The sequence below is a fragment of the Plasmodium reichenowi genome, chromosome 14 (assembly GCF_001601855.1).
Source record: "Plasmodium reichenowi strain SY57 chromosome 14, whole genome shotgun sequence".
Lineage (NCBI taxonomy): Eukaryota > Apicomplexa > Aconoidasida > Haemosporida > Plasmodiidae > Plasmodium > Plasmodium reichenowi.
This window is the reverse complement of record NC_033659.1, coordinates 1,092,999-1,112,056: the sequence shown is the minus strand read 5'-3', so window position 1 is coordinate 1,112,056 and position 19,058 is coordinate 1,092,999. Positions and strand designations below refer to the sequence as shown.

Genomic DNA, 19,058 nt, shown 5'->3' with positions numbered 1-19,058 from the left:
ATATATATATATCAATTTCTATATTATTTTCCTTTTTTTAAGAATGGACCAAATTAAGTACTTCTGAAGAATGTGTGTCCCCTTTATCATATAGGGGGCCATGTCCTAGATATTTACAAGCAGAGCATGAAACCAAAAAGAAAAAATTACTAGAAAGAGAATGTAACATTTTTTGGTTATACATATATATATATTATTGTGTTATTATTCAATTTCCTACTTCATTTTATTCCCTTCATTAAAATCCCTTTTATTTTTTATTTTAAATAGGCCTTGCTTAGATAATTGTGAAAAAGATTATTCTTCTCAGTGCCCTACAAATTGGGTACCAGAAGATGAAAAATATTGTCGCCCACTGTCCATTTATGAAGGTTAAAAAAAAAAAAAAAAAAATTCTGAATTTTATAAAATCATTCACTTGTATACACCTTTGGAAACTATTAGGTACTTGCTTATTACCTTATGATTTTTCAAATATGACTAATGAGCAAAAAGAAATATGGAGTAACAAATGTTCATCTTCATGGCCATGCAAAGTTAAAAAAAAAAATACATAAATATGTATACACATATATATATATATATATATAATTGTACAGATAGCTAAAGGCTATATATAAATCATCATATATATAATTTACCTTATATAAATTAACCTATATCCTCTTTGTAGGAAAAATGTAAAAAAGATTATTCCAAAATTTGCCCAAAGGTATATTATTTGGAAAAACCAAACTAAAAAATACCTGAAAAGGATTTATTATATTAATATTGAATTCATATATTCATTCCAGTTTTGTTTATTTTATTTTATTTTGTAGGGATGGATTAAAGAGAGTAACATTTAGTATTATTTTATTTGTCTATATATAGATACAATATATAGTATGTATACATCTCTTTACTGTCTTAAAAAATAGGTGATGGTATGTGCTCGGCTCCAAAAAATTATAATGGCCCTTGTTTGTCTAGGGCATCTCTCATTACTCTTGATAAAGATATGAAAGTAATATTCTTATATGAAAAAAAATATGCACATGAAGCTACAAATTGATATATAATTATATGGTATATTTATTTAATTCAACGAGTATATATATATATATATATATATATATATATATATTTTTTTTTGTTAATATGATATTTTAAATATTAAGGTGGCTTTTGAAAAATTATGTAAATTAAATTTCCCATGTTTGCAAGAGTGTAAAATGGATGATAATGACGTAATTAAAAATAAAATAATAGAAAAATATATGGAATTTTATTTTTTCTAATACAAGAAAAAAATAATTTTCCCCTTCAAAAAAAATAGATATATATATATGTATGTATTAATTTATTTTTCATAGCCTTGTCCAAAAAATTGGATTTTGAAGTCAGACGAATTTGGAACTCCTCAGAATTGCTTGCCCCCAGATTATTATAATGGGTCATGTGACGAACATACCAAATTTATTGGTAATTTAATTAAAAAAGCAATGGAAACACATATTATTATATATATGTGCATATATATTAAAGTCATATATTTTTTTTATTTATTAAGGTTTAAATTCAACATTAAAAGAAAGTTTAGCATATGAATGTGATATAAAATGGCCATGTGAAATTGGTAATTTGAAATAGCTATTAAAAAGGAAACATATTAAAAATGAGACAGATAAATTTGTTATTTGTATTAATTATTATTATTATTATTCCTTCTTTTTTTTTTTTTTTTTTTTATGCCTTTAATATATTTCATTCGTTATGTAATTTTATAGACACTACTAAATTAATTAATTATGAAGAATATTGTCCAGAATATTGGACTCAAAGTGAAAAGGTAACATGGAAAAGATTGTTATACGAATGAAATGAGTTATATATTAATTGTTATATATAATATTTATTTGTATATATTTTTTTTTTTTTTTTTTTTTTTTTTTTCTTGATGTAGTATTGTATTGCTCCTCAAAGTTATATGGGGCCATGTTCAAAAAAGAAATCATTTCAATCGTTTAAAAAAGAAATTAAAAAAGCTTATGCAGAAGAATGTGACAGTTAACTTTAATATAATATATTCATTCGAAATATTTGTCATATAAAAATATAATATATATATATATATTTATATTTTAATAATTCACATTTTTATTCATTTCTTTCAGTTGAATGGCCCCTCTACAAAAACAGTAGAGAAGAATATTTACCAAAAATATCGAGTAAAATACACACATTTAAAAAAATTCATATTTAAGTGTTAAAACGTGACAATTAAAAATAAGATATCCATATATATATATATATATATATATAATGTTTAATTTGTCAATTTATCAGCTTTAAGAAAAGGGAAATATAGTTATGGATCAGTTGAACCAATTACAGGAAATATTATTTCAACTATGAAATAAAAAAATAAAATAACATATTTATAAATCTTAAATTTTTCTGTATATAAAAATTTATACATAAATGTGTATTATTACATATCTTAAATTTTATTTTCAACCTGTTTTTTTTTTTTTTTTTTTTTTTTTTATTTGAAGTATTTAAATATAAATATAGCATACTTAAATAGAAATATTTGTATATTTAAATGCTTTTACGAAATGATAATTAATGAATATTCAACTTAAGAATATATAACAGATCATATATATATATAATATTTGTATTTCTTAAAATGTGGAAAGTAATATCTTTTTTTTATGTGTGCAAATATAACTTTTTTTTTTTTTTTTTTTTTTATGAACATGTAAGGTAAAATTATAAAAAAATAGCTAGAATGATCATATTTAAAAAAAAAAAAAGAAAAAAAAAAAGCATATATATATTTATATATATAATATTCTAAGTGCTCTATTTTTATTTTTACACTAATTAAAATATTAAAAACAATCGAAAATATATAGAATATATTTCATAGAAACATTTAAAAAAATAAAAAAAAAGAAGTCCTTTTAATTTATTTTTATTGAATGAAAAGAGATATATATTATTCTTTGAGTTTTTATAAAAGTATTCGATTTTTAAAAAAATACCCCATTTATATATATATATATATATATATATATATATATGTATATATATATATATATTTGTCTCGTACACTTTATATAATATCCATATTTCCTTATATGTCTTGCCTTATTTATATCGATTAAAAAAAATTATATATATATATTATATATATATATATAGGATACGTTTTAAAATTAAAAAATATATACGTTTATTTAATATATAAATATAACTTATTCCCCTTCTTTATATCAAATTTTTTTATTTCATTATCAATGTAGAATTCATCATAAAAATGAATGAATATATTTATTCGAAAATACAAATGACGGATAAAATATAAATACATATAAAAGAAAGAAAAAATTACATTTTTCTTTATTATATATATATATATATAGAATTAATGATGTAGAATTCAAATAGTTTAATACGACAAAAAAAAAAAAAAAAAAAAAAAAAAATTTCATTATATAATAATGTTAAATATATTTTTATTTCTAACAGAATATTTTATCTTGTCTAAGATTAAATATAAATTTATTATAAGTCCTTTACATATACATAAATTTGAATTATCTATTTCTTTTTATTTTTTTCATGCGTCTGAAATCTATAATATATATATATATATTTCATTATTATATAATAATTTTACTCATTTGTTATTTGATTTTTTTCTTTGTTTTTTTGTTCATAGAATTTTACATGATAATAAAAAAAAATGGAATAAAGATTACTAATTGCTATATATATTAATTCATAAGAATATTATATATATATATATATATATTTGTATGTATATATGATATACATATAATATATATTTCCACAATATTTTTCAATAGTATATAGAAGAGCATTATATAAATATAAGTATTTCTACATAATGTTTAAATAACCCCACACCACTCCCTAAAAAAAAAAAAAAAAAAAAAAAAAAAAAAAAAAAAAAAAAAAAAAATATATATATATATATATATATATATAGGAAAAAAATATAAAAAAAAAGAACAAACATCATGAAAAGAATAGAAAAAATATATAATAAAAATATAAAAAAAACAATAAAATTAAATTTAAATAAAATATTATATATATAAAGGACCAAAAAATAAAAAAAAAAGAATTTTTTTTTGTATATTTGCATGCATAAATAAATACTTCATATTATATTATTCGTATAATAACAGACATAAATATTATGTTATAAATACATAAATAGATATCTCTATGTATTTTTCATGAAGTAGCACAAATACATACACCCTATTTTTATGTACTTATTTGATTTACACATATTTGGGAAGACCATTTTTTTTTTTTTTTTCTCTCATTTTTCCGCGTTATTGTGCTTATTGTATTTTTATACCTTATTTATTATTTTTTATTTTTTTTATTTTTTTCAGTTCATGTTAATATATTTAAAAGCCATAGAAGATACATGTATTTCTTTTTTTCTTCGCTTCGTTTCTTTCTTTATTATTTTTTTTTTATTAATTTTTTTTTATTTTCCTTTTTTTATGTTGATTTTTTTTTTTCTCTCTCTTTCTCTTTATATATATATATTATATATAAATACAGTAAAAAGTTGGATAATATGCTTCTATTTTTAAAGCAGTAGAATGAAACGGTACTAGAAAATAAACATAAACACAAATATAAATTTCTCTATCTATCTATCTATATATATATATATATATATATATATATTTCTATTCATATTTATTATTATTTCATTTTTTTGTTTGGTGTGACTTGAAAATTTGATTATCTTAAAAAAAAAATATGACACAGTATTTTGAAAATTTTGATGAATTTCTTAAAGAAATAGATCTGGAAAATTATGCTTCGTTTGTAAAAGAAAATGTTTCAAATGAGGCCAAAAAATATGATGAGAATATTTGTGCTCAGGATTTGAGAAATTTAGCCAAGTGTTTACCGAGGGTGTCGGGTGTTTGGTATGATTTGCATAAAAATAGTTGGGAAGCTAGATGGACTGATAGAGGGAAATCAGCAAGAAAATATTACTCTGTTCAGAAATTTGGATTTCATGAAGCAAGGAAGTTAGCCATAAAAACGATTCAGACAAAAGAAATTAATTATTTATGTAATAGCATAAATGAGAATTATGATAGACCATTAAAATGGAATTTAACTAGTGATTTTTTAGAAATTACTCGCGATCCAACCATTAACTTGAAAAAAAAATCTAGATCTAAAAATTGTCGAATCAAAGCAAAAAAGGGTACAGAAAAAAACACGCTCTTAATAAAATCAACTAGTAATAATAATAATAATAATATGAATGGTAAATGTAGTGATAATGAAAATAAAAACGAAAAGAAAAATGAAAATGAAAACGAAAATGAAAACGAAAATGAAAACGATATTGGATATATTTATGATAATATTAATAGTAAGAAAACGAAATATGAAAGAAAATGTATCCATACAACAAATAGTAAAAAAAAAAACACAAATGATATTCTTAAAATAAAGTACTATGAGGATTTTCAAAACGAAAATATATCTCAGGAAAATGATGAAAAGAAAAGAAGTATTGGAAAAAAGACTTGTGATAATTTTTCTCTTAAAAGCATAGAAAACATTAAATATTCGTACGAAGAAAATTTTGAAGAAAATAATAATAGGGAAGAAAATTTGAATTTGTTTACTTCAATAGAAACTGAAAAAAATGGAACAAATGGAAGCAGCTATATTTTTATAAGTGATTCCGGATCATATAGTAATAAAAAAGAGAATGACAAATCAGACTATCCTCATCACATAGATATAGATAATCGGAGTAATAGAAAGAACAATAAAAGTGAAAGATTAAATGAGAAATATCTAAATGAAAATAATTATAGTGATGAATGGAATTATATGAACGATACTCATTTAAATAATATTTTTAATATTAAAAGAATGGATAACGGAAATAACGTAAATGAATATAAAAAAGATGATGATAGCAATGGTTCTGAAGATAAATTAATACAAAATATAATAAACAAATGTGATGATAATAATGATGAAGATGATGTTGACGATGATGCTAGTGGTGATGGTAATCATAATCATAATCGTAATAATAAACGTAACGGTGATAATGAAGACGATGATGATGATGATGATGATGATGATGTGTGTATTATTAAAAACGTCAAAGATTCTCACAAGAATGAACAATTATATTATAATAAAAAATATAATCAAGGCACCAAGGAATTCCCATATGAAGAAATTTCCAATTATATGTTCAATCAACAAAATGTCTTTTCTAAAGAAGATTTTTATAATAAACAAATAAATCTTTTAAAATATTACATGAAAAAAGATAACGATGAGATTCATGAAAATAAAATGGGGACATGTAACGAATTTAATTCGATGAGGAATTTTCAAATGGCACAGAATTGGAGCTCAAATGAAGCCCACAACTGTGTGCTTAATGATTTTACATGTAATTCACATATGCATAACGAACATATGAGTGATGGTTATATGAATAACGATAATATGAACAATGAATATATGTATAATAGCTGTGAGAAGAAAAGTAGTATAAATAATGAATATATAAGAAGTTACTGTAAAGAGAATAATTGTAAGAAAGATTTCTATGGGAAGAATAGTTATAGAAATAGTTTTTGTATGAACAATAAATGTATGAACGACATATGTCTGGGGGGAAATTGTGAGAATAAATTTTGTATGAACAAATGTTGTATGAACAAATGTTGTATGAATAGATGTTGTATGAATAAATATTGTATGAATAAATATTGTATGAATAAATATTGTACGAATAAATATTGTACGAATAAATATTGTATGGATAAATATTGTGTGGATAAATATTGTATGGATAAATATTGTGTGGATAAATATTGTGTGGATAAATATTGTATGGATAAATATTGTGTGGATAAATATTGTATGGATAAATATTGTGTGGATAAATATTGTGTGGATAAATATTGTGTGGATAAATATTGTATTCACAATACTTGTATGGACTATCGTTGTATGAATAATGTTTGTATGCACAATAATTGCATACTTCATAATTATGTTAGAAATAATTGTAGTTGTATAAAAAACACTATGAATAATATGAATGATATGAATGATTCATCATATCAGATATTCGATGAGAACAAGATGCTTTCTTTTTATGAAGACTTGAAAAATATTGGCCTTAACAAATTAAATGCTAATAATTCTTTCCTATTAAATGATGCTATTTGTAAGGTATCTGATAGTAGTAATAGTAATAACTATTATAACAATAACAATTTTTGTACATCTTATAAAAATGATTCTTATAGTTTTAGTAATATTTTCAATATTATTCAAAAAAACACTGACGATTTTTTAAGGAAAAAAAAAGAAAGGAACATGTTCACGGAACATAATGCTTGTAACAATATTTTGCGTCTGTTGACTAGTCAGATAAATAGAAAAGATTATTCTCCAAACGGAGAAATGGAAGATAGACATGAAGAACATAAAACCGGAGAAGCAAAAGAAGATATGGAAGATAGTAAATGTAAAGAAGTTACAGGAAGGTATTATAAATATAATGAATTAGAAGGAGAAGAAGAGGAGGAAGATGGAAAGAGTAAACAATCTGAAGATAAAGAAGAGGAAAAAAATAAAAAAGAACATAAAGAAAAGAAAAATAATATATGTGACGAATCAGAATATGGACAAGAAGATTATAACTGTGGCAAATTGGAAAGGGAAGAAAAAAAGGGAGAGGACAAAATTGATGAATCAAAATATGAAGAGTATAAATATGAAAAATTAGAAAGAAGAAGGGAATATAAAGATGAAAAAGAAAAATCAAATGAAGAAAATAAATCAAATGAAGAAAATATAGTAAATGAAGAGAACACATCAAATGAAAAAAATATATTAAATGAAAAAAATATATTAAATGAAAAAAATATATTAAATGAAAAAAATATATTAAATGAAAAAAATATATTAAATGAAGAGAACACATTAAATGAAGAGAACACATCAAATGAAGAGAACAAATCAAATGAAGAGAACAAATCAAATGAAGAGAACAAATCAAATGAAGAGAATACATCAAATGAAGAGAACAAATCAATTGAAAAGAATGTATCAAATGAAGAATCAGATGAGCATAATCCAATAAAACAACCTTTCATAATACATAATTCACTAGATTCTTTAAATTCACCAGACAATTTGCTTATTTACAAGAATGCAATTGTTTTACTTTTAAATGACATAAAATTAAAATGCTTACCACAATTAGGTAAACAATTTTCAGATGTAGGGAGAATAATTGATAATTATTTAATTTATGTGAATTCTGTTCTTAATGAAAACTTTTTATGCACATTTGTAAATTTATTTGACATGTGTGTAACAAACAATACTTTGCCTAGCCAAATGGACACAAAGATACAACATATTTTTTGTAATGCCTTAATAGCTTTCCATGTTGTATTTCTGAACCTTTTGCATAACAATAATAATCATCTCCTTGATAATTAAATAATGAGAAAAATTATAATGGATAATTTTATACTTACGATAAAAAAATATATATATATATATATATATAATAAAATAATTTAAACGTGTTAATAAAACAAGTTTATAGACATATGAATATTTTCATATGTATGAAAATAAAAGGATTAAAAAATTAGTTGAAATATTTATTTTGTATGAAGAAAAATAATCAAAATAGAAACAATCAGAAAAATCAAATATGTACATATATATATATATATAAATATATATATGTATTAGTTTTTGGAAAAATTACTTAAAAAAAAATCTATAACATAAAAAAAAAATTAAAAAGTAATAAATATGGGAATATATTTCCATATATATATATTTATTTATTTATTTTTTTTTTTTTTCCTATTCGTGGGAACATATTTTTCTCTATTTTTGTTATTTCCGAATAGTCTAGCTAGCCATTCATAATTATTTATTATTTTTTTTTTTTACATGAAATAAAAAAAAATTAATTTGTTCATAATATTTTTTTATTTTTCATAATTTATAATAATATCACTTACTATATATATATATATATATATATATATATTTTATTACTTTTTCTTATTATCATTTATTTTATAAGTTATTTTTTATTATCATTTATTTTATAAGTTATTTTTTTATTATCATTTATTTTATAAGTTATTTTTTTATTATCATTTATTTTATAAGTTATTTTTTATTATCATTTATTTTATAAGTTATTTTTTCTTTTATTTTATTATTATTATTTTTCATTTCCCTGTTGCATTTCCTGTTCTTTTTCGAGTTTCACTTTTTTTAACCAATATAACTTCCTTTCATATTTTGAGGGCTTTCCAGAGAATACAATTCTTCTTGGAATTCTATTTAAATTTTCATCATCAGGGTTATATTCCTGATAAACAATATCTTGTGTGTTTTTTTTTAATAATAAACATTTCCCCCCAAGTTTTATAATTTCTCTAGCTGCATTGACAGTAAATGCATGAGCTTTAACGATTACATTTTTTGCAAAAAATTCGAAATCATAACCATTTTTCATTTTAAATTTTTTCAAATTGCATCCAACAACTTTAATTGGATGTTTTCTTTTATATTTCCCAATTCTTAATCCCATTTTGTCTATAACATTCCAATCTACTTCGAGATATTTTTTTCCTCCACTTCTACTATAAGCTAAGTTAATTAAATTTAATGAAATTAATTCATAATCATATCTATTAAATCGATGACCAGGTCCAAGAGGTGCTGCAACAAATTTTGGTAATTTTCTATATAATGGAGTTTGTCCTCCTTCAAATCCTATAGGTATGGAACCACCACTTCTACTTTTTTGTCCTTTCATACCTCTTCCACACGATCCACCTCTTTTACTTCCTACACCTCTTCCTTTTCTTCTTTTTTTTTTTTCTCCAAGTGAAGGTAAATTGAACGGTGAAAAGAAATATTCATTTTTCTCTCGGTTTCCTCCAACAACAGTAGATTCCCAATATATATCAGCTTTTAGTTTCATATTATTAAATAAGGGATAAATAGCTTTAGGCCAATCCATTTGTGTTAAATCCCATACTAATGGTGTTTTTGTTTTTTCATAATAATCATCCATAATTTTTTTTATACCTAATTTGATGGCTTGTTCTTGATATTTCATATTAACCTCATCTATTTTTTTTTCTATTTGTTCTCTTAGTTTAACTAAAAGATCATTTTTTTCATCAAATACTAAAAATCTATTTTTTTCAATTTGTTCGATTTCTTTATTTATAGGTTCAATAGCTTGTTCCATTTCTTTAATAACATTTTGTAAGAATTCTCTTTGTTCTTCATTATATGGAGATTTATATGTCCCATTGTTTATTTCTTCTTCTATTTTTTTAAGTTGTTCTCTTCTTAATTTTAATTTCTTACTTATTAATCTTTTATATTTTAAATCGACGAGCTTTTTTTCTTCTTTTAATTCTTTAAACATAGTATTTGCTCTTCCTATTTTGAAACTTCCATCTAACATAGTTCCAAAAAAATTCTTCAATTCATTTTTTTCATGTTCACTTTTATTATCCCTTTCCATTTGTTTTTTTTTTTTCTTTTCTTCCTCTATTTTTTTTCTTTCGTTTTCCAAATCAAAATTAATATTAAATTGTCTTTTTATTTTTCCTAACAAGCTATTGATTGTATCTATGGTATTATATTTTTCTTCTACTTCTTCTTCTTTAAAAATATATAACTTGTTTTTGTATTGTGCAGGGATATAAGTGTGTTTATATTTTTCTTTTATTCGGTTTTTATTGGAAAGAGGGTTGAAATACTTTACTTCATTTTTATTTATAATATATCCTTTTATAAGTATCCACGAACAAAATAAAAAAAAAAGAAAGTAATTCATTTTATTATTTTATACCATTTTAAATTATTCATTTTTTTCACAAACATTTTCTATTAATATTATTGTTCAAATATATTATTGGGATTAAAAAAATATATATGTATATAATAAATACATTTTTTTTTTTTTCTTTCTTTCTTTCTTTCTTTCTTGCTTTTTTTTCTTTTTAATTTTTATTATATTTAATATTATATTATGATTTATATTATTATTTTTTTTTTATTATTTTATTATGTACACATTTAAATGTATATAATATATATGTTCCTAAAAGTGATTAAAAGATATTTTTTATTTTTTTAGAAGAGATAAATTTGTTCTTCATTTGAAAGTATCCAATATTTTTTAATTTAAGAAAAATAATATGTATATAAATACATATATATAAATATATATATATATATATATATATATATATATATATATATATATAAAATATGAAGTTTTGTTGTTCTTAAGAAAAAATATTTCATATATGTACATAATATTATATACATACAATAATATATATATATATATATTATATATATATATTTTTTTTTTTTTTTTTTTTTTTTTTTTTTTTTTTTTTTTTTTTTTTTTGTTTATTTTATAAATATTTTTTTTTTTTTGTTTTTTCATTATTACNTTATTTTTAAAAAAAAAAATTTTTTATTTTTATAATATATTTTTTTTTTTATATTTTTTTTTTTTTTTTTTTTTTTTTTTTTTTTTTTTTTTTTTTTTTTTTTTTTTTTTTTTTTTTTTTTTTCTTTTTTTTCGGTATATATTTAACATATATTTATCCTTTGGATATTTCATAACTACATATATAAACAGCAAAAATAAAAAATATATTTATATATATCTTCATATTTGAACATTTTTATTATTTTATATTCTTAATATATATGTAAAGTACACCAAATGTATTAACATTTTTATCTTAAAAAAAAAGAACAACATTTTATAACCTAATCTTATATATTTTCTTTTAATTTTTCTTTTTGAGAAAGTTATATAATAAATATATAAAATGAGTAATCCTTTTTCAAAAAAAGAAATAATATCCCTGCCACAAAGAAATCGAAGAAAGGTTAATAAAAGTTATATAAGCGAAGATGAAAATGAAGAGGAGGAGAATAAACATATTTTTAATGGGGATAATAATACAAGTGACCATATGGATGACCATATAAATGATTATGTGGATGACCATATAAATGATTATGTGGATGACCATATAAATGATTATGTGGATGGACATATAAATGATTATGTGGATGATCATATAAATGATTATGTAGATGATCATATAAGTAAAGATATATATAACAAATTTTCAAATAAAACTTATGAATATAAATATCTTGATCATACAGCAGATATAATATTACATAGTTCTGGAAAAAATTTAAGAGAATGTTTCGAATCCATCTGTATATGTATGTTTGATTATATGTGTAATTTAAATAGCGTTGAATTGAAAAAGAGAAGAAAAATTACAGCATCAGGGGCAAATATAGAAGATTTACTTTTTAATTTTTTAACGGAATTTCATTTTTTATATGGAAGCGAATATTTTATTTGTAAGCATATAGAAATAGTTTATTTTAATATGAACCTATTTTTAATTGAAGCTTATGGTTATGGTGATATTTTTAATATATCCATACATGAAAGTGGTACGGAAATAAAAGCTGTAACTAAGCACGAGTTAAAAATTATTTCAAATAAGGATGCTTGTGAAATATTTGTTTTAGTAGATATATAATATGATACAATATTATATTATATATATATATATATATATATTTTTTTTTTTTTTTTTTTTTAATTTCTAATCCATAGAAAAAATTGTATCCGAATAAGTTTCTTTTCTTTTCTTTTCTTTTCTTTTTTTTTTTTTTTTGTAAAAAAAAAATGAATATATATATTATTATTTTGGGTTTGTTCATCATCTTTTATTTTTATTTGTTTATTATTATATAATTTTTTTTGTTTAATTTTTAAGCAATTTTATAATTTCTTCTCTTAGGATATTTTTTAAAACATATCACACATATATATATATATATATATATATATATATATATATATATAATATATACTTGTCATAAATATTTTTTTTTCATATCTCATCATTTTGTTTACCTTTGATTAAAAATGAAAAAAAAAATGTGCTTTGCAAATTCTATTCATTTAGTTTTTCCATTAAACGAATTATTAAAAAAAAAAAAAAATTATAAAAATATACTTTCTTTTTTTTTTTCTTTTTTTTTTTTTTTTAAATATATGTGTATATCTCATATATTCAATACTTGGAATAGAGAAAGGCACTTGCCGAAGTTGAGTTTTTTTTATTTTATTGAAAAGCAAACATAATATGTGTAAAATATATTTATTATAAGAAATAGGATATTATATATAAATATATTTATATTATTAGTATATTTATATATTTGTATAATATAATAATATTAGAATTATTTTTCTCTTCATAAAAGAACTGTTATTTTATATGCAACTTACCATACACATGGGTTTTTATTTTATACATATATATATATATATATATATATATATATATATATATATATATATATATATATATTTATATTTATTTTTATTTGTTTATTTATTTGTTTTACGCTAGTACCAATAATTTCGAAGCTGCAACATATATTATGTAAAATAAGTATTAAATATATTCTTTATGAGAATATTTTATTTGAAACTATATCTCATATTATATATATTTTTTTAATTTAATAATACTATTAAAATATTTTAAAGAATTACTTATGTCCTTTTATATATATATATGAGAATATAATATGTAGTATTTTATATTTTATATTTCATATTTTATATTTCATATTTTATATTTCATATTTTATATTTCATATTTCATATTTTATTATTATTTATTTGTTTAATAACATTTTCTGTATTTTCCTTTATATATATTATGTAAGCTTGTGATACTATACATGAGTATTATGTATAAATATATATTTTTATTTTTTTTTCGAAGAAGAAAAAAGTCTGCATTGTTCTTAAAAGCTATAAATTTTTTTTGTACCTCAACATATACGTAACACACACATATATATATATATATATATATATATATATATATATATATATATGTATGTATGCATGTATGTATGTATATTATTTCTGCTTATCATTTTTCTTAAAATCAATTTAAAGGATGGCTTTAAAAAACTGCAAGAGCAGTAGCATTAACAATAATAATAATAAGAGTATATCGGAATTTTTGAAGGGGCCGCAGATAAAAGAATGTTCAAATACAAGAAATAAAAGAAAGAAACGTAAATGTCAAGAAAAGCTTCCTGATTTTTCATGTTTAAAAAAATTGATATATGAACAGAAGAGAAAAGAAAACTTGGGTAATTTATTTTCTTTTAATGATCCAAGTATAAAAGAGAGAATAGATAAATTTAATAAAATAATCGAAAAAAACAGACAAGAAGATTCAAATTTAGGTTATAATGAAGATGATGAAATAGCTGGAAACTTTTGTGAGACATCCAAATTTGGATATACATTTATTGATAAAATAAAGAATAATAAAAATAAAGGTGATGATATTGAAGATTTAATACAACATGATGAAGAAGAAGAAATAGAGGAAGATCTTGATATAAATGAAACGGATACACGAAATAAAGATTTAAGTACATATAATAATCATGATGATAATAATAATTATAATATGGAAAATTATAATGATAATATAAATGATGCTAATAATAATATGAAAAATAATAATAACATATTTAATAATATACATAATAATATGCATAATAATAATCAAAATAATAATCACAATAATTATCACAATAATTATCACAATAATAAGATTGTGAACAATTCTGATATTAAAAATAAAGATATTTTATTAGATAATTTAAAATTAAGATTTGATGAATTTAAAATAGACACTTTAACCATTCCACAAAAACCTATTAATATTATTGATGAAAATGGAAAAGAGAAAAAAAAACTTTTTATCTTTAATATAAATAATAACACAACAAAAGGGAAGAATGAAAAAAAAAGAATAGAAATTATATATGATGATAAAGAAAATGATACGGAAGAGTCTTCTATCGAACATCAAACTAATTATTTGTATGCTGATAAAGAAGAACAAAATATAAAAGATGATCATAAATGTGATCATAAATGTGATCATAAATGTGATCATAAAGATGATCATAAATGTGATCATAAATGTGATCATAAATGTGATCATAAAGATGATAAAAGAGATTATAAAAAAGGTTATTTACAGGATGAAAGTAAAAATAATAAAATTAATGATTCATCAATTGTTGGATCGATTTCTCATACAAATAATAATTATAATATATATCCATCAAATAAAAAGAATTCTTCTATTTATGAATCCAACAAATTATCAAATTACATATCAAATAATAATTTTAATTATCTATCACATGAAAGAATAAGAAACACAACATATGAGAAGATATATCCCTGTACAAATGAAAAAGATAATATAATACCACATGTCAACACATATTGTATTGGAAACTCTTATCATAGTAATAATAAAATAAGAGTTGAAAGGAAAGAGAATATTTTGGAATTAGTAAATAAAATTAAAGATCAGAAAGAATCTTACTTATATTTTGCTGTTAAGGATAATACATTATTATTAAATGAGAATAATGATTACTTTAGTATTATGATGCATTATTTATGTGAAAGAACAAATGATTGGAATATTCAAATGTTATATTATTTAATTATGAAACCAGCTAATATGGATTTATTATTATATTTAATTTTAACCTATTATAAATTTCCTTTTCTTGATATTATAGAACAATATCAAAATATATCTATTAATAATATTATTCAAAGTGCATATGAAGAAATATCTTTATATGATTATTATTATTACGTATTCCATATATTAGAAATATCACATGAACAATATTATATGTCCTTAGAACTATTTAATGGAATGAAATTTTTATTAGATAAATATAACTTTTTTCTAAGTAGGATGCATAAAAATTCCATTTTTTCAAAGAATAAATTTGTCTTGGGTCTAGGAGATATACAAAACGTAAAACACATTTTTTTAAATGATAGTATAAGTAATAGGATATACCAGAAAAAAGAGAAACTAGAATCGAAGGATCACATTGATAATGAAGACATAGTAGACGGTGAAGAAAGTACTACAGATGATGCTGCAGAGAGGATTAAAGAAAAAAGACGAACAAAAAAAAAAAAAAAAAAAAAGGAAATAAAAGACAAAAATATATGTCAGGAAAGGCCATGTGTCATGAGGGCTACAAGTATGGAACATATTCAAGATGGGTGCATAGGCAAGTATAAACATGATGATAATAACAAATGTGACGATGATAATAATAATAATAACAAATGTGATGGTGATAATAATAATAATAACAAATGTGATGATAATACAAAAAATGATGGAGAGCATGATAACAATAATAATAATAATAATAATAATAACTTTAATACGCTGAAAAGAAAAAATGGAACGCTACAATATATTTTAAACACCAAACTTGATTTCATTAATTATCAACAGAAAAATTTTTTTAATGAAACGCACTGGAATGAAATGGAAAATTATTATCACCTGAATAATTTAGATAAGTTAGTCTATTTTACAAAAGATTTATATTATAAATTTACCAAAAAAAATATATATCATAAACTAAACGAAATAACATGTGAACAGAAACATTTTGATAAGATACAAATTATTGAACATTGTAAAAAAAAGATTCCTAAGTATGATAAAGATGTAAAATTTATGAACTTCTTAGGTGTGTATTCTCACTCTTTCATATGGCAGGTCTATTGTTTAGAACTAGAACAATTTTGTGTTTTAAAATTTAAACGAATAAATTTAGGTTTCTTATATATGCACGACCATAAGCAGATTGAAAATAAGAATAAAAAGAAAACTCACCATAAGAATGATGATAATAATAGGCAAGAAGGTCATAATGGAATTGTGAAGAGTAAAAAAATATATCTTGAGCATATGTCATCAAAGGTACCTTATGAAAAGCGCCATGGGATAAATACCATCCCGAAGTATTATATGAACACAAATGAGGGAGAACAACAAGTGAACCAAAATTATAATGAAGATGATGGTGATGGTGATGGTGATGGTGATGATAATGATAATGATGGTGATGATAATAATAATGATGGTGATGATAATAATAATGATGGTGATGATAATAATAATGATGATAATAATAATAATAATGATAATAATAATGATAATAATAATAATAATAATAATAATAATAATAATAATCATCTTCACATTGATTATGATAATAATATTCAAAATAATAACAATTTTTATAATGATGATATACAACCACTAAAGGAAAATTGTGATTATATCATGAAAGGAAAACATATCATAGAAATGTTATATCACCAAATGGATGAAAAAAAAAAAAATGAAATGAATAAGAAAAAAAGGAAAGGATATATTTTAAATTTAAGACATATTGAAAATCATATAACGATAGCATTAAAAACATTTAATTTTCTTGTAAAAGAATATAAAATAGAAAATATATTTTTCCCTATATCAGTAGAAATAAGAAAGAAAATTATTGAAAAAAGTAAATATATAAATGGTACTCCATTAAATGAATTTATATATAGTGAGTTTTTATCTGGTATTGATTTAAAATTACGAGTTTTTAAATTAAAATGTATTATGTTAAAAATAATGAAAATATTAATAACTTTTTTAAAGTTTGATATATTAATTATACTTAAATGTTCAAGAATATTTTTAAAAGAAGATAATTTAATTATAAATGTAGGTATTCCATTAGGTTTATTACCTAATCGTACCGTTCTTTTCTTATTAAATAATATTGAACAAACCATTGCTACAAAATCATATAGTAAAACAATATTTCATTATATTCCACCAGAAATTAAAAATAAATTAAAAATAGTAGATTGCGAACAGTATATTATGGATTATACTAATAATAAACAAACAGTACAAGAAAATATGGATCCTTTAGATTATGATACAGAAAAAAATTGTTTTTATTTTGATGATAAATTAAAATTACAAAAAGCATATTCTTATATGATTGGAAAAATATTTGAAGAAACATTAATTGATACATTTACTGGTGATAAATTAGATTATTTAAATTTCGATCAAACAATTAAATCTTTTTTATATTCATGTCTTCAAGAGGATGTAGAAAAAAGAGATCCTTTACAAAACTTATTAAATCATAAATGTTTTCATGACTGTTTTGATTTATATATTAATATCTATGATGATAATATTAATTCGTATAAAAATGATAAGGAAAAGGCTGTACGATTAAGTGATCTTAATTATATTAATAATTATGATTACAATATTTTTAGTGTACCTTCAGACCATTCCTCAACTTCATCATCTTTTTCAACAGACAGGGAAATTACAACTTCCAGTAGGTATTCCACATCCAGTTCGTGAGAAAAAAAAATAAATAATAAAAAATAATAAATAATAAAAAATAATAAATAATAAAAAATAATAAATAAATAAATAAATGAAGCATATATATAGAGAGAGAAATGTATATATATATATATATTTATTTATTTATAGCATCCGAACAAAAAAAAAAATATCCCTCATGCCGATATATACATAAAATATTATATATATATATATATTCATGACGTGTTTCATATTTTTCCATACGTACATATAAAATATATATATATATATATATATATATATATATATGTATATTTTATTTTATTTTATTTTTAAGAAACCAAAGGACAGTACAAAAAATATTCCTTAAAGTGTAATTATTAGGCATATGTTTTTAAGTTAATCATAAAAAGTAAAAAATAAAATAAATACAAAATAAATACAAATAAATATTGACATATTTATGCCAATTTTCCAAAAAAAAAAAAAAAAAAAAAAAAAAAAAAAGATATCACTTTTGACATATTAATGCTGTGATTTACTTTTAATTAAATATGGTAATAATATATTTAATGATAAAAAAATAAATAATTTAAAATTCAATAAAAAAAA

General features: G+C 20.5%; 5 protein-coding genes across 5 annotated transcripts in view; 4 read left to right on the top strand and 1 right to left on the bottom strand.

Moving 5' to 3' along the window:
* The window catches only part of PRSY57_1428600 (CPW-WPC family protein), a gene marked incomplete at both ends in the record, with an annotated part of 2,620 nt that extends 218 nt beyond the window's left edge, over window positions 1-2,402 (top strand). Inside the window, 13 exons of the mRNA XM_020115311.1 lie at window positions 43-175; window positions 271-371; window positions 445-536; window positions 674-712; window positions 822-837; window positions 921-1,006; window positions 1,161-1,229; window positions 1,356-1,464; window positions 1,553-1,618; window positions 1,770-1,831; window positions 1,946-2,048; window positions 2,157-2,210; window positions 2,329-2,402. Coding sequence (XP_019969967.1) covers window positions 43-175; window positions 271-371; window positions 445-536; window positions 674-712; window positions 822-837; window positions 921-1,006; window positions 1,161-1,229; window positions 1,356-1,464; window positions 1,553-1,618; window positions 1,770-1,831; window positions 1,946-2,048; window positions 2,157-2,210; window positions 2,329-2,402 — 1,004 coding nt within the window. Of the gene's footprint in view, window positions 176-270; window positions 372-444; window positions 537-673; window positions 713-821; window positions 838-920; window positions 1,007-1,160; window positions 1,230-1,355; window positions 1,465-1,552; window positions 1,619-1,769; window positions 1,832-1,945; window positions 2,049-2,156; window positions 2,211-2,328 lie in introns of the transcript that reaches the window.
* A 2,398-nt stretch (window positions 2,403-4,800) lies between these two features.
* On the top strand, window positions 4,801-8,553 carry PRSY57_1428500 (transcription factor with AP2 domain(s), putative; the record flags this gene model as incomplete). Its single annotated transcript, XM_012909885.2, has 1 exon — window positions 4,801-8,553. The coding sequence occupies one exon, from the start codon at window positions 4,801-4,803 to the stop codon at window positions 8,551-8,553; it is 3,753 nt and encodes a 1,250-aa protein (XP_012765339.2).
* A 748-nt stretch (window positions 8,554-9,301) lies between these two features.
* Window positions 9,302-10,939, bottom strand: PRSY57_1428400 (apicoplast ribosomal protein L15 precursor, putative; the record flags this gene model as incomplete). Its single annotated transcript, XM_012909884.2, has 1 exon — window positions 9,302-10,939. The coding sequence occupies one exon, from the start codon at window positions 10,937-10,939 to the stop codon at window positions 9,302-9,304; it is 1,638 nt and encodes a 545-aa protein (XP_012765338.1).
* A 1,015-nt stretch (window positions 10,940-11,954) lies between these two features.
* On the top strand, window positions 11,955-12,692 carry PRSY57_1428300 (protein archease, putative; the record flags this gene model as incomplete). Its single annotated transcript, XM_012909883.2, has 1 exon — window positions 11,955-12,692. The coding sequence occupies one exon, from the start codon at window positions 11,955-11,957 to the stop codon at window positions 12,690-12,692; it is 738 nt and encodes a 245-aa protein (XP_012765337.2).
* Window positions 12,693-14,135: 1,443 nt separating this feature from the next.
* PRSY57_1428200 (hypothetical protein) lies at window positions 14,136-18,479 on the top strand (the record flags this gene model as incomplete). Its single annotated transcript, XM_012909882.2, has 1 exon — window positions 14,136-18,479. The coding sequence occupies one exon, from the start codon at window positions 14,136-14,138 to the stop codon at window positions 18,477-18,479; it is 4,344 nt and encodes a 1,447-aa protein (XP_012765336.2).
* Between the last annotated feature and the right edge of the window lie 579 nt (window positions 18,480-19,058).